The sequence below is a fragment of the Lacerta agilis genome, chromosome 8 (assembly GCF_009819535.1).
Source record: "Lacerta agilis isolate rLacAgi1 chromosome 8, rLacAgi1.pri, whole genome shotgun sequence".
NCBI lineage: Eukaryota > Metazoa > Chordata > Lepidosauria > Squamata > Lacertidae > Lacerta > Lacerta agilis.
The window spans coordinates 68,706,929-68,729,131 of record NC_046319.1 but is presented as its reverse complement, the minus strand read 5'-3'; the positions used below and the strand labels follow the sequence as shown (position 1 = coordinate 68,729,131).

At 48.6% G+C, this 22,203-nt stretch overlaps 1 protein-coding gene across 1 annotated transcript; it reads left to right on the top strand.

Moving 5' to 3' along the window:
* The first annotated feature begins 1,637 nt into the window (after positions 1–1,637).
* Positions 1,638–21,147, top strand: FXYD7 (FXYD domain containing ion transport regulator 7). The gene is made up of 6 exons (XM_033158123.1): positions 1,638–1,822; positions 14,661–14,693; positions 15,565–15,639; positions 18,711–18,744; positions 18,888–18,922; positions 20,338–21,147. The coding sequence occupies exons 1-6, from the start codon at positions 1,795–1,797 to the stop codon at positions 20,355–20,357; spliced, it is 225 nt and encodes a 74-aa protein (XP_033014014.1). The 5' UTR covers positions 1,638–1,794; the 3' UTR covers positions 20,358–21,147.
* Positions 21,148–22,203: the final 1,056 nt, after the last annotated feature.

Below are 22,203 nucleotides of genomic sequence, written 5' to 3'. Positions count from 1 at the left end.
GAATGAGAGAGGAAGACGTGCAATCTCTCTGCACACGAATCAGGATAATAAATAAAGATCACACTCTGGCTGCATTCACATGGCAGGTTATTTCATTTTGCCAATGTTTCCCTGTTAATTCTGCATTACAGTTTAGCTTTCACGCAACATAAAAGACATTTCCATAAATATAGCAGAATGTAGCACAAGTTGGGTGCTCCTTTCCATATTATTTGCTTCCAGAATATTTGCACATAACACCTCTCTCATAATATTGCTTCCTTTCTGGCTCTCTACAGGGTGTGCAAGACCTGGATTCTCCTGACTCTCCCAACCCTTGTCTCAAGCCTCTCTTATTAGCCTCCTTTTTCATGGAGGTAAGACTTTCCACTGGCCAGATTTGCCTCACCAATCCAGTCTAGACTTTGCTCTCGACTCCACTTTTCCGTTTAGAAAAATAGAAAGAGAAAGCCATGATAGAAGTCTACAAAATCAGGCACCGCGTGGAGAAAGTGGATTATAATACCACACCTTGGGGCCGTCCAATGAAGTGGAATGTTGAGACCATTCGGGACAGACAAAAGAAAGTATTTCTTCACACCGCATAGAGTTAAAATTTGGAATTTGCTGCCACAAGAGGTGGTGATGGACACTGGCTTGGATGGCTTGAAGAAAGAACTAAATCCATGGAAGTTAAGACTATTAAGGGCTGACATCCAGAATTCAGAATTGGATACCAGGAATTGCAGGAGGCGAAAGGTGCTGTTGCATTCAGATCCAGCTTGTGGACTTCATATGGGCATCTGGTTGACCACAGTGAGAACAGGATGCTGAACTAGATGGGCCCCTGGCCTGATCCTGCAGCACGCTTCTTATCTTCTTTCTCTCTTGCGGACCCCCTTCCCCTTTCAAGAGAGCGTTGGGCCTCCAGCCACCCTGCAGTTTAATACTCCCAGTCCACCTTGCTTCCTTTCATTCCAGCTGGAAGCATCACAGCATTAACCCCCCCCCCCCGCACCAGTCACACCCTGCCGGCTCTCACATTTTTTGTGCTGTTGATGTACCTGGATATGGTAATGGAGAATTGCGTTCTTTCCCCCTGTTAACTCTGACCTTGCATTTGCTTGTATTATTTCATCCTAATATTAAATTTGATTTATTGACTTTGCCTTACATACTTGTTTTCAGTAGTGCTGTGCATTTTTGAAAGATTTTTTTTTTTAAATCACAAATAAATAACAAGTAGCTGATGTCTCATTGTGAACTGCTTTGGATACAAAGTCAAACCACTGAGGGATAGTGGCATATCCATTAAATGATTAAAGGCTTAAAAAAAAAGTTAGCCCCCCCCCCAAAAAAACAAAGCTTCTAAGCTAGTGGCTACCACTACATCTTGTCTGGGGGTGGGGGAGAAGAGGAGGTGTGGTTTTGGGAGCTGGGAACTTTTGTGTGTGTGTGTGTGTGTGTGTGTCTGGGAATCACAAGCAGGATTCCTGGGTTCTCTTTACTAAGGGTCCTGGGATGCAGCACGTGGGGCGGTAAGAAGCAAGTCCAAGGTCTGAGGTTTCCTCCTCCTTCCTCGATCCTCCTCTCACTTTCCACTGGCCCCTCCCTCCCCACGTGGAACGAAGAGGGAGAGAGAGAGAAGGGGGGGGGAGGAAGAGAGGGGAAAAAACACCCGCCAGCCCCGCATCTTCACGCCAGTCTTAGCGCTTCTCCCTCCCAGCTGGGCTGTGCCGCATTCGCTCTTGGCTACGGATCGGACCCGCGAAGAGCAGCTGCTGCATCACCGCATCGACCACCACTACCATCACCATGGCTACCCCCCCGACGCCCCTGCATGGTGAGATTCCCCCCCTCCCACCTCCGGGGAAGACGGGGCAAGGACTGGGTGAGGGGGGCTTCCGAGCGGGGCACCCCACAAGCTCATCTAGTCCAGCCCCCCCCGCTTTGCCCAAGACTAGATATTGCGGGGCAGGAGGAAGCATCCTTGGAAATCAGAGGCAATGAGTTTTCTGGGTTGGGGGTAGTTTAGGTATTTGCCCGCCACGTTATTATTTTTTGAGGTATCCCGAGTTTTAGCCACCCCCTTCCTTCCAGAAGCAGAGAGAAATTGGAGGAGTGGGGCGCTGATGGGAGACCCCGCACAAAACCCACTCCTTTGCGCACGCAAAAAGGAAGCCCCGCTTGGTTCAAACGAGACTCGCTTCTCCGGGCAAAAACGATCCAGCAGATTTCCTTTGCAGGAGCCGGGAATCCGGAGCTGCTGCTCCTGCTCCGGAATCGCTCCGGAGTTGCTCCGGAGCGGGCGGAAGAACTTCCGATTTGGGTGTCGAAATTGCGCTAACCCTGGCTGCACTGAACTGCCCCCTTTCCCTGCAATTCCTTACATCAGGAGGGAGGAGGATGTGTGCGTGCGTGTTTGTGTGTTGCGGGGTGGAGTGGGGGGGGGCAGCGCTTGTGCTTCTGCAACTTTAAGGCACCGGGGAGCAGCTGCGATGGGGAGACGGTCCCACGGAATTAACTCCACGGGGGCTGCAGGACCATCCCAAGGAAACATTGGCTGGCTTGGGGCTGTTGGCAGTTTATTGGGAGCCTGCAGGTGCTCCGTGTGCGAGCGAGCACCTTTTGCCCTGGCATTTCTCTCTGTGTGGCTGTTGCTTAACTGGAGACTGCAGAGGCAGGTGTGAAGCTGTTGCCTTCCTGCTAGCTTCCTTCCTTCCTTGCCTCCTCTCGCCCCCCCCCCCCGCATAATCCCCCCCGGGAGGAGTTGCTGCAGGGGATAAATGTGTGGGCTCTCTCTCTCTCTCTCTCTCTCTCTCTCTCTCTCTCTGTGTGTGTGTGTGTGTGTGTGCTTGCAGTCACATAGCATGTTGCCCGGCTCACTGCAGTCCTGGGAAGCCTGAAGTCATCAGCTTCTGCAGCTGCTGTTTGACTGACAGCACGGGGAGGACCAGGATGCTGCCCGACGGCAGCGGCGGCAGCCTCTGTGCATCAAGGGGGTTGGATGCTTGGATGGAATGTGCAACTTTGCAGAAGCAGGGATGCTGCGGTTGTTTTGATGGCGGGGGTTGGCAGGGGTTGGCAGCGGGGTGGGAGAGGGATAGTTTGTGCAGAGCTCTGAATGCCCAGTCAGTTGTGCTTGTGTGCTGCTTGCACAATGTATATGCACTGTTTACTTTTCCTGGCTTCGACAGCGTTGAGAGTTGCTTGTGGTGCAGAGGTGTGTGTGTGTGTGTGTGTGTGTGTGTGAGAGAGAGAGAGAGAGAGAGAGAGAGAGAGAGAGAGAGATGCAGAAATTGTTGTAGATGGTATCACTCACATCTATGATGCTTCATACCATGTCAGACTGTTTGTCCACCCAGTCCAGTAAACTGACCAGCAGATCTCCAAGATCTCAGACAGAGGGTCCCCCACCCCACTGCCTGCTGCCTCACCCCTTTTAACTGGCAATATTGGAAACCGAACTCAGGACCTTCTGAATGCAAAGCATTGGCTCCCTGTCTGATCTTTGGCCCCTCCAGCCCACACATGCTAAGATTCACTTCTTCGGACACAATACCAAACTATGGTTAGAGAACCTTTGCCATAGTTTCCCGTGGAACCCGCACAGAGAAACCGTGTTGCGTGGACCAGAATCAGAAACCATGGTTTGTAATGGGTTTTCAAACTACGATTTGCAGTAAGTGTAGCTTGGCGTGGCATCTGAATGGATGAATTGCAGTTACAGTTGCTGTTCCACCTCCAAGGGCTGGTACACCCAGAAAAGAGAGTGCTGAGCAGACAGAAAAAGGAAAGCAAGTGAGCCGCTCTGAACCACGGTTTGCCTGTTGTACGTTTGAAAACACAAACTGGCTGGGGATCTAAACGATGGCAGGTGCAAACCATGGTTTGGCACGAAGTCTGAAGAGACACAGCCTTCTTGACATCTCACTCTCCCTAATTTACATCCATTAATGTGCCTGGATAGCTAATTTAAATGGAGTAACCCCTCCATATGAAAGTTGTCTCGGTTTGGATGTGATTGCGAACAGGAGCAAAAACAGGTGCTTGGCTTACTTGTATAAATGATGTTGTCCTGGGCATGTTAGGGTGCATGATTGAGCTGATTCTATTAATGCCATGTTACCATTGTGTGTGTGTGTGTGTGTGTGTGTGTGTGTGTAGTTTCAGGCTAGGTGCAGATGGTGTGATTGTGTGTGTATGCTGTACCATCTGCTAGTTTTGTGTGCATGCATGAATGGCATTTTCTCCTGGGTGTGTACGTTGTATTGAGTGGGTGTTTGCAAGAGGGCGAGATTGGTGATTCTGTGCATTTGAGTGCATAGACATGGTATCTAGTTTGTCCTGCATATCTGTGGCCTGATAGTGATGTGGGGAATCAGGAGGGCACTTGTCAGGTAAACATACATAGGTGTTAGGTACTAAGGATGAGACAACAATTGACAATAGGGGCATGAATACATTCCACCTCCCCATCAAACACCCCACACCAAACACTCCATATGTCTGCCAGCCTAGTGGTCACACATAAGTTATTACATGTGCTGTGTGTGTACATGCATAAGGTTCTTCTGCTCAATTGAGTAGGGGGTAACAACAACAACAACAAAAAATATTTTCTGGGTTGCCCCAGCCACTCCAGGCAGCTTCCAACACATAGAAAAACATAATAAAACATTAAACCTTCACAACCTCCCTATACAGGGCTGCCTTCAGGTGTCTTCTAAATGTTGTATAGGGTTGGAGCACCCTTAATGAAACCTGCAAGCCCCAACTGCTGACTTCCTCCAATTTCAGCTAAATCATACACCCTCAATAGATATCTAAAAACAGAAGCTGAAATGGCCGTCGAAAAGGCTAAGGGGGACAGACTCTCTCCCTGCAATTGAAGCGCTGCCTATTTTTGGACGATATGCCTGGATTTCTGGTTCTCCAGTTTTAGGACTCCGTTCCTTGATTCTTTTCATTACCAATCATCTTGGTTTTAAAACAAGAAAATGTTACCAGTACGTATCTTGTTTTATTGGTCTTGGAGCTTGCAACTGGATCAATGCAGTAGGCAGAGTCTCTGGGGAATAGTTACTTCCATCCTCTGCAAACAACAACAACCCCCCACCCCCCGCAAATATAAATAGTTATTCTGGAATATTTTACGGACTGTGTTTTAAGTATTAAATTATGGTTTATGCTGAGTATTATCTGGCTCCCTAATCAAATCTAAGCTCTTTTCATTCGCTTGATCCAGTTTCTAGGTTAAAGCTGTTATAGCTGTAGACATGCGTGGTTCGTAGTGATGTTGAATGCTCGGCCATTGGGGTGACAGGCTGGTGGGGTCAAGAGCACAATATCTCTCATTCTCCATACATTCATTTAACACATGGAGGGGGTGAGCTAACTTAGAATGTGTAGATTGTTCGCTGGAGGGTCTCTGTAGTCCTTGGGGAAGGACCGTATCTAAGTGGTAGAGGATCTGCTTCACATGCAGGAGGTTCCAGGTTCAGTCCCCAGCATTTCCAGGTAGAAGAGACTCCCTGCTTGAAATCCTGGAGAGCTGCTGCCAGTCAGTGTAGACAATACTGAGCTAGAGGGACCAGTGGCCTCACTCTGTAGAAGGCAGCTTCCTATGTTCCCCTCCTCCATGTGACCCAGCAACCAGGGTACCTGCGGTTTCATAAATGGGATGTTCGCCAGGTATGAAGCAAGGGAATAAGCCTCTATTACACATAATGCTCAAAATGTGTGGGCCCATCTCCCCTGTTTGAAGTGTGGTTGTAATACAATCTGGGAATGTGACCCTGTGGCAGGATATGTCAGTGAATAAGGCGTTGCTTGGGAGGGACTTTTGGATCAGCCACCAGTCTGCAGGCGTTCTAGGAAAGGTGTACGTACGTCTGTTTACTAGGGAAGGCGAGTGTACAGGGTGTGCTTTTGTGTGTGTTCGTGCATGCATGCATGCATCCAGCAGTCTGCAACAGTTCCCCTCCTCCTCGTCGTGATGGAACTGCCCTCTCTGCCCAGGCCAAGGTGATGTGCTTTCCTGCACGCAGACTGGGGAGTTGGAGGGAGTCAGGAAAGGTTATTGTTTGCTACATGCATCGATCCCAGCCACAGAGGGTTATGCGCCTGCTTAGTAACTCAGCTGCTCAGGGCCATTTGAAATGGCAAACTTAAGTTTGTGTACTCCACAGCAGTCAACAGGGAGATCCAGACAATCACAGCTCCTTGCCAAGCGTGCTTGTATGATGCAAAAGTTTGTTGCATTCAGTGCCAGATTTACGTATAAGCTAAACAAGCTATAGCCTAGGGCCCCACTCTCTTGGGGGCCCCAAAAAATTTAAGGGGGAAAAAACCTGGATGTACATTTCCAAAATATAAGATAAAAAAACAAATAAAATAAAGCCTACATACAGCAACAGTGTTTTCTGTTGTGTAGGCTCCTATGATGTAAGTAATGTGCCCCGCCTGCTAGCCTGCTCCCTAAAATATCACTGGTTTGCTCATCCTTTGAAAATCACTTGTGTAACGTTTGAGAAAGCCTTTCCCTCTCAGCCTCTAGGAGGAAGCTTCCCTTGCCAAGTTTGGGCAGCCTGCAAAACCGTACAACCATAGATTTATCCACATCTGCATTTATGTATTTATTTATTTATTGGATTGACTGATTGATATACTTCCCTTCATCAAAAGATCTCAGGTCAGCTCACAAGATAACAATACAGTGGTACCTCAGCTTACAGACGCTTCAGGTTACAGACTCCGCTAACCCAGAAATAGTACCTCGGGTTAAGAACTTTGCTTCAGGATGAGAACAGAAATCATGCTCTGGCGACGCAGCAGCAGCAGGAGGCCCCATTAGCTAAAGTGGTACCTCAGGTTAAGAACAGTTTCAGGTTAAGAACGGACCTCCGGAACAAATTAAGTTCTTAACCCGAGGTACCACTGTACAAGATAAGAGCACAAAGAAATAGTTAAAACAGAAGCAACAAAACAACTTAGCCAGATGGGTGGGGTATAAATAATATAATCGGCATCATCATCATCATCATTATTAATAACCCCACCTCCCACAAACACGTTTAAAAGGCTGCAGAATATTACTCAGTCAAAGGCCTGGTTGAAGAGGAATGTTTTCGCCTGGTGCCTTAAAATATATATAATGAAGATGCCTCATGAACCTCCCTGGGGAGAGCATTCCACAAATGGGGAGCCACTGCAAAAAAGGCCAATTCTCGTGTTGTTGTCACCCTCAGAACCTCTAATAGAGGAGGTACACGAAGAAGGGCCTCAGATTTACTAGGGAAAACAGGTAGGAAGTAAATTCCATGTGAATTCAGATACTCACAGATGCACTAACCTCCTTAGGGAATACTCTTCTGGGGTATTATTCAGAGATTCACATGTATTGTTGGTTTTTAACCCAAGTTACTGAATGTGGAAACATTTAGGCTGCAGTTCTGGGCCCACTTACCTGGGAGTTGAATTCAGTGGGGTTTATTTCTGATTATAGGCTTGGAATGTGTAGGTTTGTTTCTGTGGTCATCAATAGCCATTGAACACATAATTTGAATTAGGATGGGGGGGAGGCATTCTCAGCCACCTTGATTTTGTGGTCCAACAGAGTGGTTTAAAGGATATTAAGGATATTTCAGAAATCTGTGGAAGTTGATCATGAGGACATGCCTTGTGACACCAACAGAGACTTCCTCTGATATTTCTGCTGCTATTTTTCACCAGCAGAGAAACCTAAGAGCTGTCACTTATGTGTTAGTGCTGGATGTTTGCATATTCATGAAAAGTGGTTGCTATTTGTGCCCGATGGAGAATTATTTGAGGTGGAAAAGCTCCACTGTTTGCTGAAAGGCTCCTGACAAATAAGAGGGACCTATTGGACAAGTGCGCAAATTTTTAAATGTGTGACAGAACTCTTCGATTTGCCCGCTGAAGAGTTCTGTGTCACCTTGAAGCTTGAGTCCTCCTATGCCACTAGAGCCCAATCCCCCCAAATCTGTTCCATAGCTGATCCTCTCCAGAACCTATCCAGTAACAACTGGCTGTACTTGCTCATACCAAGATAAATGAGACAGTTCCTCCATCAAAGCTCTTGCCTGCCTATCCACAATTTTAAGGAGATACTGCTGTGCAGAATAATATTGGTGACTCATAATTAATGTATTACTTCTCATTTGAAGTATTTTACAGTCCTTATCTCACTGAGCCTCATAAGAAGCCTGTAGGCTCCTGCTTTATTACTTCCATTTCAGAGATGGAGAAGTCAAGTTAAACCATAGTGAGTTGTCTAGGACCACCCTCTGAGCCCACTGATGACTTCGCATTTGAGTAACAGACGAAACAAAATTCACACAAATTTGGAATTCATTAACACCTCCATATTCAGATTTGATTTTTTTAAAAAAGTTCAGACGATCCAGGTTTGCTACTGAAATTCAAATGAATATGATATTTAAAAGAACATGAGCTAATTTTTGTAGGTGAATTTTAAGGCAATATTAAGTATTCTCGCTAAAGTCAACCTCTCTGCACCTTAAAAACTAAGTATCCAACAGTCTCCATAGTTGGGTGTAGTGAAAAACAATCCAATGGGCAGGTTTTATAAACAAATTCAGATTAGAATCTGCTGGAGACTAAAGTCCTCTCCAACAATTGTTTCTGCTCTACAACAAACCTTTAAACAGCAATAGCAACAATAATAATACTTACCATCACCACCCAAAGCTAGTTCCCATGCACAGGATAGACTTGTGATCATTGCTCAATTTTTAAAGAGGGGCCAGACTAAAATATGGACTACACATGTAAACTGGTTTCAAGCCTGCTTAACTGTCATGATTACCAACCAATAACTCAGGAACTATAATGTAAAGATGCATTGGAGCCCCTAAAAGGGTGTTCTTTGCACACACAAAGCTGCAATTCCCAGAATCCTTGGGGGAAGCCACATTATTTACTGCTCAGTTTACATTTGTAGTGTGCAGATAGTGTCTGAAATCATACTACTTAAGCCTCGATGGCAGGCTGAGTCACTGATGAGAGAAAGGCACTCTGCACATGCTTAGGGCCACTGATCTTAATTGCGTTTCTAGGGCCGAGCTCTGACATTCTGAGAACAGGCTCTGTGACTTAATTACTGGGGCCGTCTAGCACAGAATGAAACTAATTGTGGTCAACACACCACTAATGCTTATCATATCAGAGCAGATATTATTGCATATTAAGAGTTCCTGCCTCAGGCAGTTTTCAGATGCAGAAGTACCTTTGCAAACGCTCACAGTTCCTAACCTACCACTGGCATTATCCTGAACCCCTGCCCAGCAAGAATCTGCCAGCCAAAGTAATGCTGCTGTCTTACTTCAAGGACTTTTGAGGGGCTGGCCTGGAGCCACACAAACCCCACCTCCACCTTCCAACCTCGAATCCCAAATTCCGAACAGGGTCAGCACTTTAAACAGAATTCCTAGGCATCTTCAGCACTGCAGAGAATCAGTCTGCTTTGATTTTGGTGGACAAGCAAGGGAAGAGAGTGCCAATGGACACCCTCAGCCTGACAGTGGCAGGAGGTGTTGTGGGGGGAAGGAGAGAGAGAGAGAGAGAGAGAGAGAGAGAGAGAGAGAGAGAGAGAGAGAGAGAGATGCTTCTCCATTTAATAAGCATCTCTGGGAAACGCCTCTCCCTTTATCGCTGCGGCTGCCCTGGTTATTGCTGTCTGCAGGGTGTTTCCCTGGCCTGCTTCCAGAACTTTCTGGGAAACCTGCTGACTCAGCAGTGGGGGAGCTTGACCCACACACCAGCCTCCTGTCTTGCCCCCTGGATTCCTGGATAGGCCGCAGGGGCTACAGGAGGGGCAGAGGGAAGCAGGAAGGGTGAGAGATGGGACTCCTGGGAGCATTAGAGGGGATCTGAGGACACGGGTGGTCGTTTTCATTCGCCAGTCCTCAACTGCCAGTTGAGGGTTTAAAAACAACAACGAGGGGTGCTTGTTTCGTGGTGGGGGCAGGAGGAGCCCCAGCCAGGAAAGTTTCCTGTCAACAGCTGGCAAGGCGCCAGCTGCGTGGCTCCCCAAGCGAGCATCCTGTCTCCTCAGCTGCCCCCTCCTAGCCCTGGCAGCGGATTAAGACACTGCGCCCGGCTATGCGGTGTCCTGTCTCCATGGCAACTCCCCATCCCCTGCATTGGAGTTTGCATTATTCATCCGCAGTCCCTGCGCTGCAGCAGCAACCGCCCTCAATCTTGCATCAAGCACTTTGGAGCCCTCTCCTTACCTATATTCTGCAGATAGGTTTGGGCCGGGGGGGGGGGAGAGATGGAATCACTTATGCAGGTGACTGGGATGGGTAGGATGGGTTTGTTTTATTATGAGATAGGGGCACTAGGAAGCAGGCCTTGCTCCCAATAACCCAGAATGATGTAGCCGAGATCTGCTCTTAGAGGAGGGGCATAGGTGGCGTTTTGACTTAGGGGGACAGTGGGAGGGGGCACTTTTGAGAATGGGAGAAGGGAGCAAGTGAAAACCGGTATGCGTGTGTATTGTTAACTCTCAATTTCAATGTCAGTTCCAACCGTAACAGAGAAAGCTGCCTGCTGCCTGAAGTATATATTGAGAGAAGTTGCAGCAGCTGGTATTTTCTCTTCTTGTTTTGCTCCTAAAAGACATAGCAGTTCCATTTGGAAATCTGGGGCATATCAAGTTTTGCACCAAAAGGGATGGATAGAGGGAGAGGTTGATGGTGCAGAGAACTAAATGTCATTTTGTGTGTGAAGTGAGTGGCCTTTACAAAAAGGTGGAAGAAATGTCAGAGTGGGCAGGTGTGTATATTTGTGTAGCTGGGTTATCTTTGGCTATGCAGATGATTATTTTTTTAATGTATTAATTTATCCCACTTTTTCCTCGAAGGAGCTCAAGATGGCCCAGGTACTTCATCCTCACAGCAACCCTGTGAGGTAGGCTGGGCTGAGAGACAGTGACTCGCTAAAGCTCACCCAGGGAGCTTCATGGCTGAGTGGGGCTTTGAATCCTGATTTCCCAGATCCTAGTCCAACACTCTAACCATTGCACCACACCGTCTTCCCAAGGATTTTCTCAAGTTGAGGGGAATTTGTCCCCTGTATGGGTTGCAAGAAGCTGGAAGATATGGGAGAGCTGCATTGATCTGCCTTTCCTGCAAATATGGCTGAAATTATATCAAGTGGCCAAGACACCAGTGGTGGTGAGGAGAATGAACACAGTCCCAATGTGATGTGTCTAGACCTCCGTTGGCCAAATACCTGTGGGATGTCATGTTCGCTGGAAATGTGTTTGAAATCATAACCTCTGGCCTAGAACCTCTTCCACCGAAGCATAGATGGATGGCTGTGTGTGATTAGTTACTGCTGAGGGACAGGCACTCTGTATATGCCCAGAGTCACTCTTGATGGTGTTCCATGTTCTATGGCCCTGGCATTCTGAAAATGGCCTCTGTGGCTAACCGCAGGTGCAAATTAGATTTCCCCTCTATGTGGAATGTGATCCACCACACAAACCCCATAAGTCAGAAACATGGCAATATTTTGAGATGCAAGAAGCTGTCAACGATGTTCCTCACAGGCAGAGAGGTCTCCCCCATCACCTGCTAGTAAATCCTTTTAACTGGTGATACCAGGGATTGAACCTGGGGCCTTCTGCCTTCAACGCAGGTGCCCTGCCACCGAGTTAAAAGGATCCACCATTGCCTGTAAGCATCTCAGACTCCCTGATGAGTCAATGTCATTCTGTCCTGTCTTGACACTACTGCTTGAATCATTATTAGGGCATGTCTACACTGCAAAATTAAAACCAAATTGAAACTGGTTTTACTCTCCAAGTCTCTTCTGAAGGATCATGGGAACTGGCATTTTTGGAAGGTACTGAGAAGTTTGCGTTAAGAGAGACCAGACCCTTTGCCAGAACAACAACAACAAGAAGAGTTTGGATTTGATATCCTGCTTTATCACTACCCGAAGGAGTCTCAAAGCGGCTAACATTCTCCTTTCCCTTCCTCCCCCACAACAAACACTCTGTGAGGTGAGTGGGGCTGAGAGACTTCAAAGAAGTGTGACTAGCCCAAGGTCACCCAGCAGCTGCATGTGGAGGAGCGGAGACGTGAACCCAGTTCACCAGATTATGAGTCTACCACTCTTAACCACTACACCACACTAGCTCTCAAGAGTTCACAGAGTTCCTTAGTTGGGAACTTCAGCCACTACCCAGAACACCAAAGGGCAGGAACCTATAAGGGCCTTCATGATCCATTGAAAGTGAGATTAGATTAGATGGCAGGTTGCAGTACTGTTGGATCTCCCATCTTTGCCTTCCTCAAAGGACCACTTGCACAACAAGCAAAACGCTTTCTGTACCACTCAAGAAAGAGGTACCATTTTGCAAGATTTATTTCCCTCCGATTGCACACCTTTAGTGGGCATGCACAAGACCAGAACTACATTCCCAGCTCAGAGGCAGCATCCAGAATTGCATTGTTAAAAGATGCTACCCAGTGTGGTCCAAGACCACTATTTGGAGAACTAGGGCCTGCCATTCCATTAAATGCCAAGATATAGTCTGAAGGAACGTGGGACCACCGCCTTACTGAAGCTAGATAGGTCCAAGTCTGGTTCATTTCTGCTAGGGTGACGCCTTGGGTTCAATGACGGAAGAAACACAATGCATCATTGTAAGAAAATAAACACAAATAACTAAATTTAGGAAGATTAAGGCAGTTGCCTCAAATTGTAGGCAATACTAAAGGATGTCAAACTGCCAGCTATTCACTTTTCTTCTTCTTTTTTTTACCATGGGGAGAGGACACCATTTGAATTTTCTAATCAGGTATCAAAACATTTTGGGATCAGAAGCAAAACACTCCCAACCAGAGTTGCTATATATATACACGCAGAGGCAGGCACTAAACGGTGAATTCTTAGAAAAATGTGTTCTTCATTCTACAATGGCATAAATCCCATTCTGGTCTGGAAGCAAGTGATAGGTGTCAATTCATACCTGTTATCTTTAACAGGTTGAAAGCAGCTGCAGTCGCTGCACCTCTCAACACACTGCCCATTGGTCCCACTACCTCCCCTCCTTTTCCACTTACTGTATCAAGGACAACTTATAGCTTTGCTGAATAACAGGTAGGGCAGAAGCGCTTAGTGGGTGGAGGACAATGGTCAAAAATCCAGCTATGATATCATCACTCATTGCTTTAGATATTATGAAGTTAGATGAACGATACCTGGCAATCCTATTTGAACCCATTCATGCCACGCTCAAATCCTGTCTTGATCTACACAAGGCAGTAAAGCAGGTTACCGGTAGTTGTTAACACCACCAAGGAGAGCTCCTAGGAAACAATTTGCTCCAACAGCACCAAGGAGAGCTCCCAGTGACAAGGGGTGGAAGAGGCCCTTAGAGTTTCTGTCTCTAGTCCACTCCTCCAAGGCTCTCTCTCTGGTCCTTGGGACTCCCCCCATGCCACACCCTCTCTCCAGGACACACCCCTCACCACCCCTACTTTGCACCTTCCTTGGATGCTTTTGCCTGTCTGGAATTTGCCCTTAAGCTCTGATCATGCCTCTTTCTTGCCTGGATGAAATTAAAGTTTGTGTGTGTGCATTTAGGAAATAGCCTACTATACCAAGATAACATGTACATTCATGGCTCCACCCACTTTTGCCTCTGGCCCCTCCTACCACCATCCTGGAAGGCAATGAGACCTTTGGCCTGAAAAATGTTCCCAAGCCCTGAACTAGGGTGAGGTAGTGTGGGAGTCAGTTTGTTCCTCAAGCCCTGGGCAAATTGCTTGTGAGAGTCCTGGTTCTGGTTCTACGACACCTGATTTAGATGTAGTGATGACCACCAAGCTTGATGGTTTTTGAAGAGGATTAGACAAATTCATGGATGGTGAGGCCATCAGTGTCTACTAGACTTTCTGGCTATTGTTCTGCCTCTACTGCTGGAGGCAGCATGCTGGGAATCACAAGAGAGGGTGCTACTACTTTCATGTCCTGCTTGGGGGCTTCTCGCAGGCATCTGGTTGGCCACTGTGAGAACAGGATGCTGGACTAAATGGGCCTTTGGCCTGATCCAGCAGGTCTCTTCTTATGTGGGCTCCTGCCTGGTAGATTTGGGTTTCAGCACCTTCTTAAGCACCAGCCAGGAACCTGGTGCAGCTCCTTGGGGAGTGATGCTGTAGCCTCCAACTCAGTGTCCTGGTCACTGCTGGACTCTCACTTCATGGCACATCCTGTGTCAAACGGTTTGAAGGGAACCAGTGACTTCAGATTCACCGGATTGTGCTCCCTAAACTGAGAAATGCAGAAGGATCTTTATGGAAGGCTTAGAGGATGCTTAGAAGAAGATAGGCAATAACTTTTAGCATCTCTCTTAAATAAGAACAGGACAGCAACAGGAAGTGCATGGCAATGCCCAGGTACAACTAAGCCCAGCGCCACCTAGTGATTAATGAGTATAATGACACTATCCGTGTAGTGAGCCTATGCAGGAATGAACTATGCAACATTTATTTAAGCTATTGTTTTGTAGTGAACCCTATTGGATGCGACATTACCAAACACAATGATTTACCAGCCAATGAAATGAAATGCACAATAGGCCTGGTTGCTCACTGTACTCTTACTCTCTGTTTTCTCCCCAGATAACAGCAGCCACATGGACCCCTTCACCTATGGTGAGTAATGTTGTAGAAATGCAGCACAGTCACTGGGTCTGAGGGTTGTGTCATACCCAAAGTAGACCCACTGAAATTACTGAGCATGGCTAACTTGAGTCCACTATTCTCAATGGGATCTGCTCTGAGAATTATTTACCTGGAGACAGAGCCGTCTCATCCATAGAGGCCGGTGGCGCGGCGCGCCAGAGCGCAGGGCACCCCAGGGGCGCCCCCGCGAGCCCACCGGCATACCGGGCTCCCCCTCCCCAACCCGCCCCGCCCCCACGGGCAGGCGCGCGCCGGCGGGCGGGCTGTAAGCCGCCCGCCCTCGTCTCCCGGAGCCCCAGCTGGAGCGCTGAAGCGGCGCGGGGCTTTGCGCGACCTTCCAGCACTCCAGCTGGGGCTCTGGGAGGCGAGGGCGGCCGGCTTGCAGCCCGCCCGCCCGCGCACCCCTCATCCTCCGCCCGCCGGAGCGCGGGCGCCCGCTCCAACGCCACGCCTCTCATCCCCGCTCGCCCACCCCCCCCTCCCGAGGGGCGGCCAGCGCGGGAGGGAGGCGGGCGGAGAGGCGGCAGGCTGGGGGCGCCGAGGGATCGCTGCGCCAGGGCGGCAGATCCCTCTAAGACGGGCCTGCCTGGAGATCCTTTTGCCCCACAAGAGAAGGAATAGATATTGGAGGGAGTTAGCTGCCCCTTGGGGGTCCCTTCCAACTCTAGGTGGGGTGTGCTTGTGTTAAGATGTTGGGGTGCAAGGGTGGTAGTGACTGGGTTTTACAGGGAGAGGCAAGGCATGTCTCTGGGTGGCAGATACGGCACCCAAAGCATCTTGGTTTGGGTGCTTAGGTGACCATGGGCATCGTACATTCTGACCGGCTCCATTACCCTTCCAGACTACGATACGCTGCGCACGGTGGGACTGGTCTTGGCCATCGTCATGTTTGTGCTGGGAATCTTGATAGCGCTGAGTGAGTCACTTCTTTTTTTATTGATTTATGCTTCCTTTATGCCTCTCTTGGCTCCTACACTGGCCTCCCTGTCTGGTTCCCTCAGCTTCCAGTTCTGATATTTTATTTAGGTCCAATATGTGCCCTATTCTGCAGACAAACCACCCAAATGCAGATACCTGTATCAGCCAAAGGAATCAGCAGCTACCGAAGAATCTGGCCTTCCTTCCTTACTTCCTGCCTGTCTACAAGGTTCTAGTCCTTAAAGTTGCTCAGCAAAAAAATTGCAGAAGTAACATCTCAGGAAGCTTTTGATGTCAGAGGTGCCAGAGGATCAGGGGCTCACAATAGCTCTCTGCTCATCCCCTCCAGTGACTAGAAGAAGCAACATAAATGAGATGCCACAGTGATGCAGTGTCTAGCATGCTGAACTTTGACCAACATCCATATCCCTGTTCAGCCACAAAGCTCACTGGCTGCTTTTGGACCAGTCATAGGAAGGCAGCTGATGTCAAGTCAAGACTCTTATGCATTCCAGTCCAGGGTTGTCTCCCTTGGTTGGATGCAGCTCTCCAGAAACTCATGGAGATGTCTTTCCCATCTCCTGTTACTTGATCTTTTAAAGTAGGTATGCTGGAGATTGAATGTTGGGACCTTCAATCTTCAAGGCATGAGCTGTTCCACTGAACAACTGTGTTGGTCCTTGTCATGGCCCTTCCCTCAGTTTAACCTAACTCACAGGGTGGTGGTGGTGGTGGTTGTATGTGGTGAATCCCCAGCAATACTCTAAGCTTCATGGAAGAAGGGTGGGGCACACATGTGATAGATAGGTAGATAAAAGAATGTAACATACGGTAAGCAAATTTAGTCATATTCTGCATCATGCTTATACATAACAACATAAGAAGAGCTTTGCTGGGTCAGACCAAAGGTTCAACATCCTGTTCTTACAATGGCCAACCAGATGCCCATGGGAAACCTGCTTTCGGGACACGAGTGTGAATAATTCTGCTTTTTTGGACACTTACTATTTTCATCCCAGAACATAGATAACCTTATCCACTGTGAGATACAGAAATGCAAGATACAGCTGCATGTGTTGGGCCTGGAGCAGTGACTTCTCAACTTCCAGGGCAAATAGCACCTTGGGGGGGGGGTTCATTGGAAGGGAAAGGGTTAACCAAGGGATCTGCCTAGGTACCTGTATATGTGGAAGGTGTATAAATACATTTGTCACTGAGGCCATCCAGAGGAGCTCTGTTAGTTATAGACCCTGACTGGCCCTAGCTAGATGTCAGTCATTTAGTTTCTCCTCCAGCAGTGATTGAGGAAGGCCGTTTTAGGCTGACAGGCCTTTGCAGCCATTAAAAACATTATTGATTAGCCAATCACCTTAATGGTTATTTTGTACTGTTTTTAAATAGCGTTTTATGTTTTATTGTCGAGCAATACCCTGATATTTTATTATACAGCTGTAATCTTTTCATAAGCAAAATATGAAAAGGAAAATACTTTTTAATAGCAGCCTGTTAAGGACCTGTGGCCTTTCAGGACTGTGCTGAACATTGAGTTGAAAGAGTGGCAGCGGTGGAGGAAGGAAGGAAACTGGGATAATGAGAGGAGAAGAGTTAATTGCCTTGCCTATTAGTTTTATCTAGACAAGGTGATAAATGGTGGTGAGGGGGTAGGCATGCTGTAAAGTTAACAAGCTAGTTTGCCTTCATTGTGCACTGGTCTTTCAGGTGTAAATATGAAAAAGGGTGCCCTTCCCCTTTCTCATTATCAAGACACTCACCCACCTTTCACTATAGAGCTACTGTACAAAATGCCCAAGTTCAGCTCATCTGAATGCTCCAGTCCTAAATCAGAGCCACATTTCACTACAAAGTACAGCTGAGGCCAGTGGGTCTACAGTGTGTTTTGAGAGAGGGGGGGTCCTTTCCTCCACTCTAGACCATGCTACCCTCATGCTGAGAGCTCTGAACAGCACTACATGGCTTCTTTTCCAGCTGGGCAGCAGCCCTGAATAAGAGCATTCTTACGGGGTGAGCTTACGCTGCAATGTTTCGTTACAGGCCCCAGTAGTATTTTTATTTACCGTATTTTTCGCACCATAAAACACACCTAACTATAAGGCGCACCTAGTTTTTAGAAGAGGAAAACAAGAAAAAAAATTCTGAGGAAGGATTGGGGAGGTCACCTTTTTTTGGAGGGGGTGCTCCTTCAAGTACTGTCTGTGGAGTGTCTGCCTCCTGCCTGAGGAGCACTCCATCGCCTTCTCCTCTGTGCCTTCTTAAACTGGTGTCAGTCTCCCCCCACACACACATATTTAGGGAGGGCATCAGGGGCAAGGGGGCATATTCTGGGAAAGTTTCAGGGTGGGCAGTTTCTAGGGTGGGCAGAGCTGGGATGGGGGCAGGGGTTAAGAGGGAAGGCTTGGAAAGAAAGGGTCTCTTACAGGGAGGGCTCAGGGGGCAAGGGGGGATATTGTGGGAAGGTTTCAGGAAGCAAGGGGGAATATTGTGGGAAGGTTTCAGGGGGAGGGGGCATATTCAGGGAGGGATTAAGGGGGAAGAGGGCAGATTCTGGGAAGGTTTCAGGGTGGGCAGTTCCTAGGGTGGGAAGGAAGGAAGGAAGGAAGGGGTGAGAGAGAGCGGAAGAAAGAGGGAGAAGGGAGAAGGAAGGAAGGAAGGAAGGAAGGAAGGAAGGAAGGGGTGAGAAGCATCTCCCTCCCTCCCTCCTTGTGCTCTCCAGGTGCGGGGGAGGAACAGACATCCCAAAAGCACCCCCTTTGCCACTGTGCAGGTGTCGCTGTGCAGGAGTCATGGCTCCGGCGGCAGAGGCACCCCTCCACTTACGACTGTAGCGCCAGCCAAGGGATGCTGCTGCCGTTCAGTGCCTTCACTCCATAAGATGCACAGACATTTCCCCTACCTTTTTTTTGGGGGGGGGGTGCGTCTTATGGAGTGAAAAATGCGGTATTTATGAATGACACTTGGTCCCACCAGATAGCAAGACAGGATCATTGTCACAGCCTCCCAGCCCTTCCCTTCCACTCATACTTTGCTCTCTCTCTTTCCTTCCTGTTGCAGGTAAAAAGTTCAAGTGCAAAAAATCTGACCCCAGGTAGGTGCTTCCTGACCACCTTCTCTTGTCTTCATCCCTGACCTGAACTCTGCAACACCCCCCACCTAACCTCCCTCCTCCTCAAACATTGTGTTCTTCACCCCTATTTACTTGTTCCCTTTTCTGTGTCTTCATCTCTGCAGCCTGTCGGACCCCAGGGCATCGGGCAAGACTCCTAGTAAGTGTGACGTAGCCTTGGGAGGAAGGGAGGCAAAGGGCAAGTGATATCTCATGGGCCTGTTTGTGTGTGTAGCCTTGTGCAAACCTAGCAGGGAACAGAACCTCTCCCTCTCTCTTTTTTCAATCTACTTAAAAGCAGACCAGGGGTCAGTGGTGGCTGGTGCACTGGGAGGCCAACAGTAGGGGGCGACAGAGACACCAATAGGTGAATAGTGAAGCCAACTAATTCTCGTTTTATCCTCATCCTCTTCCCTGTTGAGTTCTACAAATGCAACACTGAGACCATACCTTCCAGCATGGCATGGCCCAAATATGGGACGCCATCTTCTGGGTCCACACTCTGGAATGAGTCACATGACCTGCACATGATCTGCATGAGATTGTGCCCTGCCAAAGAACTGCTTTCAGGCACACCACCCAAAAACATGAGTTTTGGGGTGCCTTGAAATGCAAATTTCTGTGCAGCCCGAAATAGTGTGACATCATGACTGCCATTTGGGCCACTGTCCTCTTGTATGAAAAAAAAGGGTGTCCTGTTTTTTTCCAGGGCAGTTGACGGGTGAGACTAAGGAGGAGGAAGCTGACAGCCAGAGCCTTCCCCGCACCCCAGAATGGGTGCTAAGGCAGGCAGGTGGGGGCAGACTGAGGATGGTGGGGCAGTGCCTCATATGCATGCCCTAACAGACCAGCCTCCACTGTCAGGGGTCCACCTGAACCGCCATATTTTACCCATAAGAGAGGTCACGTTTATTAGACATCAATTCTGATTTCTTTCCAGAGAGGTTAGACAACATTGCTTCAAAAGCAGCCATTACCTCAGTTTCCAGCGCATCCCTTTCCTTACTGCAAAAATAAATATTTTGGGGGAGGGGGAGGGGAATGGGCCCTGTTGCACAAGAGGGCCGAATCCACTTCAACGGTGCAAGTTGGATTTGCCAGGATGTGGTCGGACCCCAATAAGAACAAGTACCCGCCTGAAAGTGCCCAGAGTGTTTCGCCGAGGCGAAAACAGCCCCCCTCCCACTGATCTGTGTTTGCGCACATGCAAAGGTGCCTGCCTCACTGCCCCCTGCCCCTTCTCCTTGTGGAGGCATTGAGGAAATTGCGAGAGGGAGGGCGGCTTGAAGCTCCCACACCTGAGGTAACCTCCCGCCCACCTTCCGTTACCATGGAGTTTGCTGACGTCGGAGGGGATGCTGAGGACTCTATGGTGACGCCATGGCAACGGAGAGCATGATTCCTGCAGCAGCTGGGAGGCCTACAGGGAGACATTGTTTGCCAGGGCTCCTGAATGCTAGGATTCGTCTCTCCCCATCTTGCCACGGTCACTGCCACTCTTCTTTCAAACTCTCCCTCTCTTCTTCTTCTTCTTCTTCTTCTTCTTCTTCTTCTTCTTCTTCTTCTCTCTTTCAGCTCCAGCCGGCGGTGTGTAGGTGCCCTCGCAAATCTCTGCTGCTCCCGACTGGCTGGGGGATGAACTGCGCCCAGGAACATTTCTCCTGAGACCTTGGCACCTTGGCACCAACTGCCCGGGAGGGGGAGGGGCTCTCCGTTCTATCCTCGACAAGGGAGGGGCAATTTTATAACCAGTTAGCTCTTGCGCTTCCATTGCATGACGGGGGCGGGCACCTGGGCGGGGTTGGGGCGCTACACAGGCCATGAGGTAGCAAAGTCCCTCCGCCTGTCTGTTTCAGCTGGCACCCACCCCGCTGGGGGCTGGTTCCCATAACCCCCAAAACAGGGTCCCTTTAAACTGCAATAACGCTGCCTGCTGCCACCCTCTGGGAAACACCCCCCCCACCTCCCAGCGATGCCCCCTTTCTTCTGGGCATATTAACCACCACCACCCCATAGCTGCTGCTGCTTTGCTTTCTGTGCCTCCCGCTACGCTGTGAGTAAAAAGAAGAAGTCCAATGACCACAACAGCCACAAGGGGAACGGGGATTCTTCCCAAGAGCCAATCTGCCCCAGTGCTAGAAACCAGGATGCTTTTTTGGGGGAGGGGTGGTGGTGTTGGGCCACCTGTGAAGCCAAGGATAGGGCCAGCCGAAGGAATAAAAAGGAGCGAGGGAGGGCTTGCTTTTGTGGCATACACTCCACTCCCCCCAAGGGGCGCTGCTCACAGCTTCTCCTTGCTGTACCATCCACATCTCCATGTCTCTCATCCAAGCATGGAGCAAACTTTGACCAATCAATAAACGTGGGTTGTTGTTTTTCTAACTAGACTCACTTGCTTCGTTTTGTTTGTTGGTACCCTAATGGGCTCAAAAGTTCCATGTCACCACTGGGTAGCTCAGGGGGTTAGAGCATGGTGCCGATAACGCCAAGGTTGAAGGTTCGATTCCCCTTGTGGGACAAATGCATATTCCTGCAGTGCAGGGGGTTAGACTTAGGTCCTTCCTAACTCTACAAGTCTATGATTCCAAGCTGTCTTGGGATCTGCAGGAGTTGGGCTCTAAAAGAGCTGAGCTCTACCCCCCTTTTTTTACTGATCTTCCGCTCCTGCGAGAAGTGATGTTACAGGGAACCAGGCAGAGGGCCTCCTTGGTAGTGGCGCCCGCCCTGTGGAACGCCCTCCCATCAGATGTCAAGGAAATAAACAACTTTTAGAAGACATCTGAAGGCAGCCCTGTTTACGGAAGTTTTTAATGTCTGGTGTTTTATTCTGTTTTTAGTCCTCTGTTGGGAACCGCCCAGAGTGGCTGGGGAAACCCAGCCAGATGGGTGGGGCATAAATATAAATAATAATAATAATAATAATAATAATAATACTCCAGAACTAAGGAATAAGCTACACACCAGGTTGTAGGCAGCTAAGTTCTATGTGGAGTGCACTCATAGAAATTAATGGACGTAAGTTTCTCATGCTAATTAATCCCAATGGGCCTAATGTTGGAAACAATCCTTTGCATTAAATGTGGAGTTGAACTTACGATGCCTTTTAAAATGGTGGCTTTGGGAGGGGCTGATTAGGATCAGGTAGAAAAGGTAAAGGATGCCTGGGGGGTTAAGATCAGTCAAAGGCAAATATGGGGTTGTGGCGCTCATCTCGCTTTCAGGCCAAGGGAGCTGGCGTTTGTCCGGAGACAGCTTTCTGGGTCATGTGGCCAGCATGACTAAACCGCCTCTGGTGCTACGGAACACCATGACAAGTGCCAGAGCTCACGGAAACGCCGTTTACCTTCCCGCCACAGTGGTACCTATTTATGTACTTGCACTGGTATGCCTTTAAACTGCTAGGTTGGCAAAAGCTAGGACAGAGCAATGGGAACTCACCCC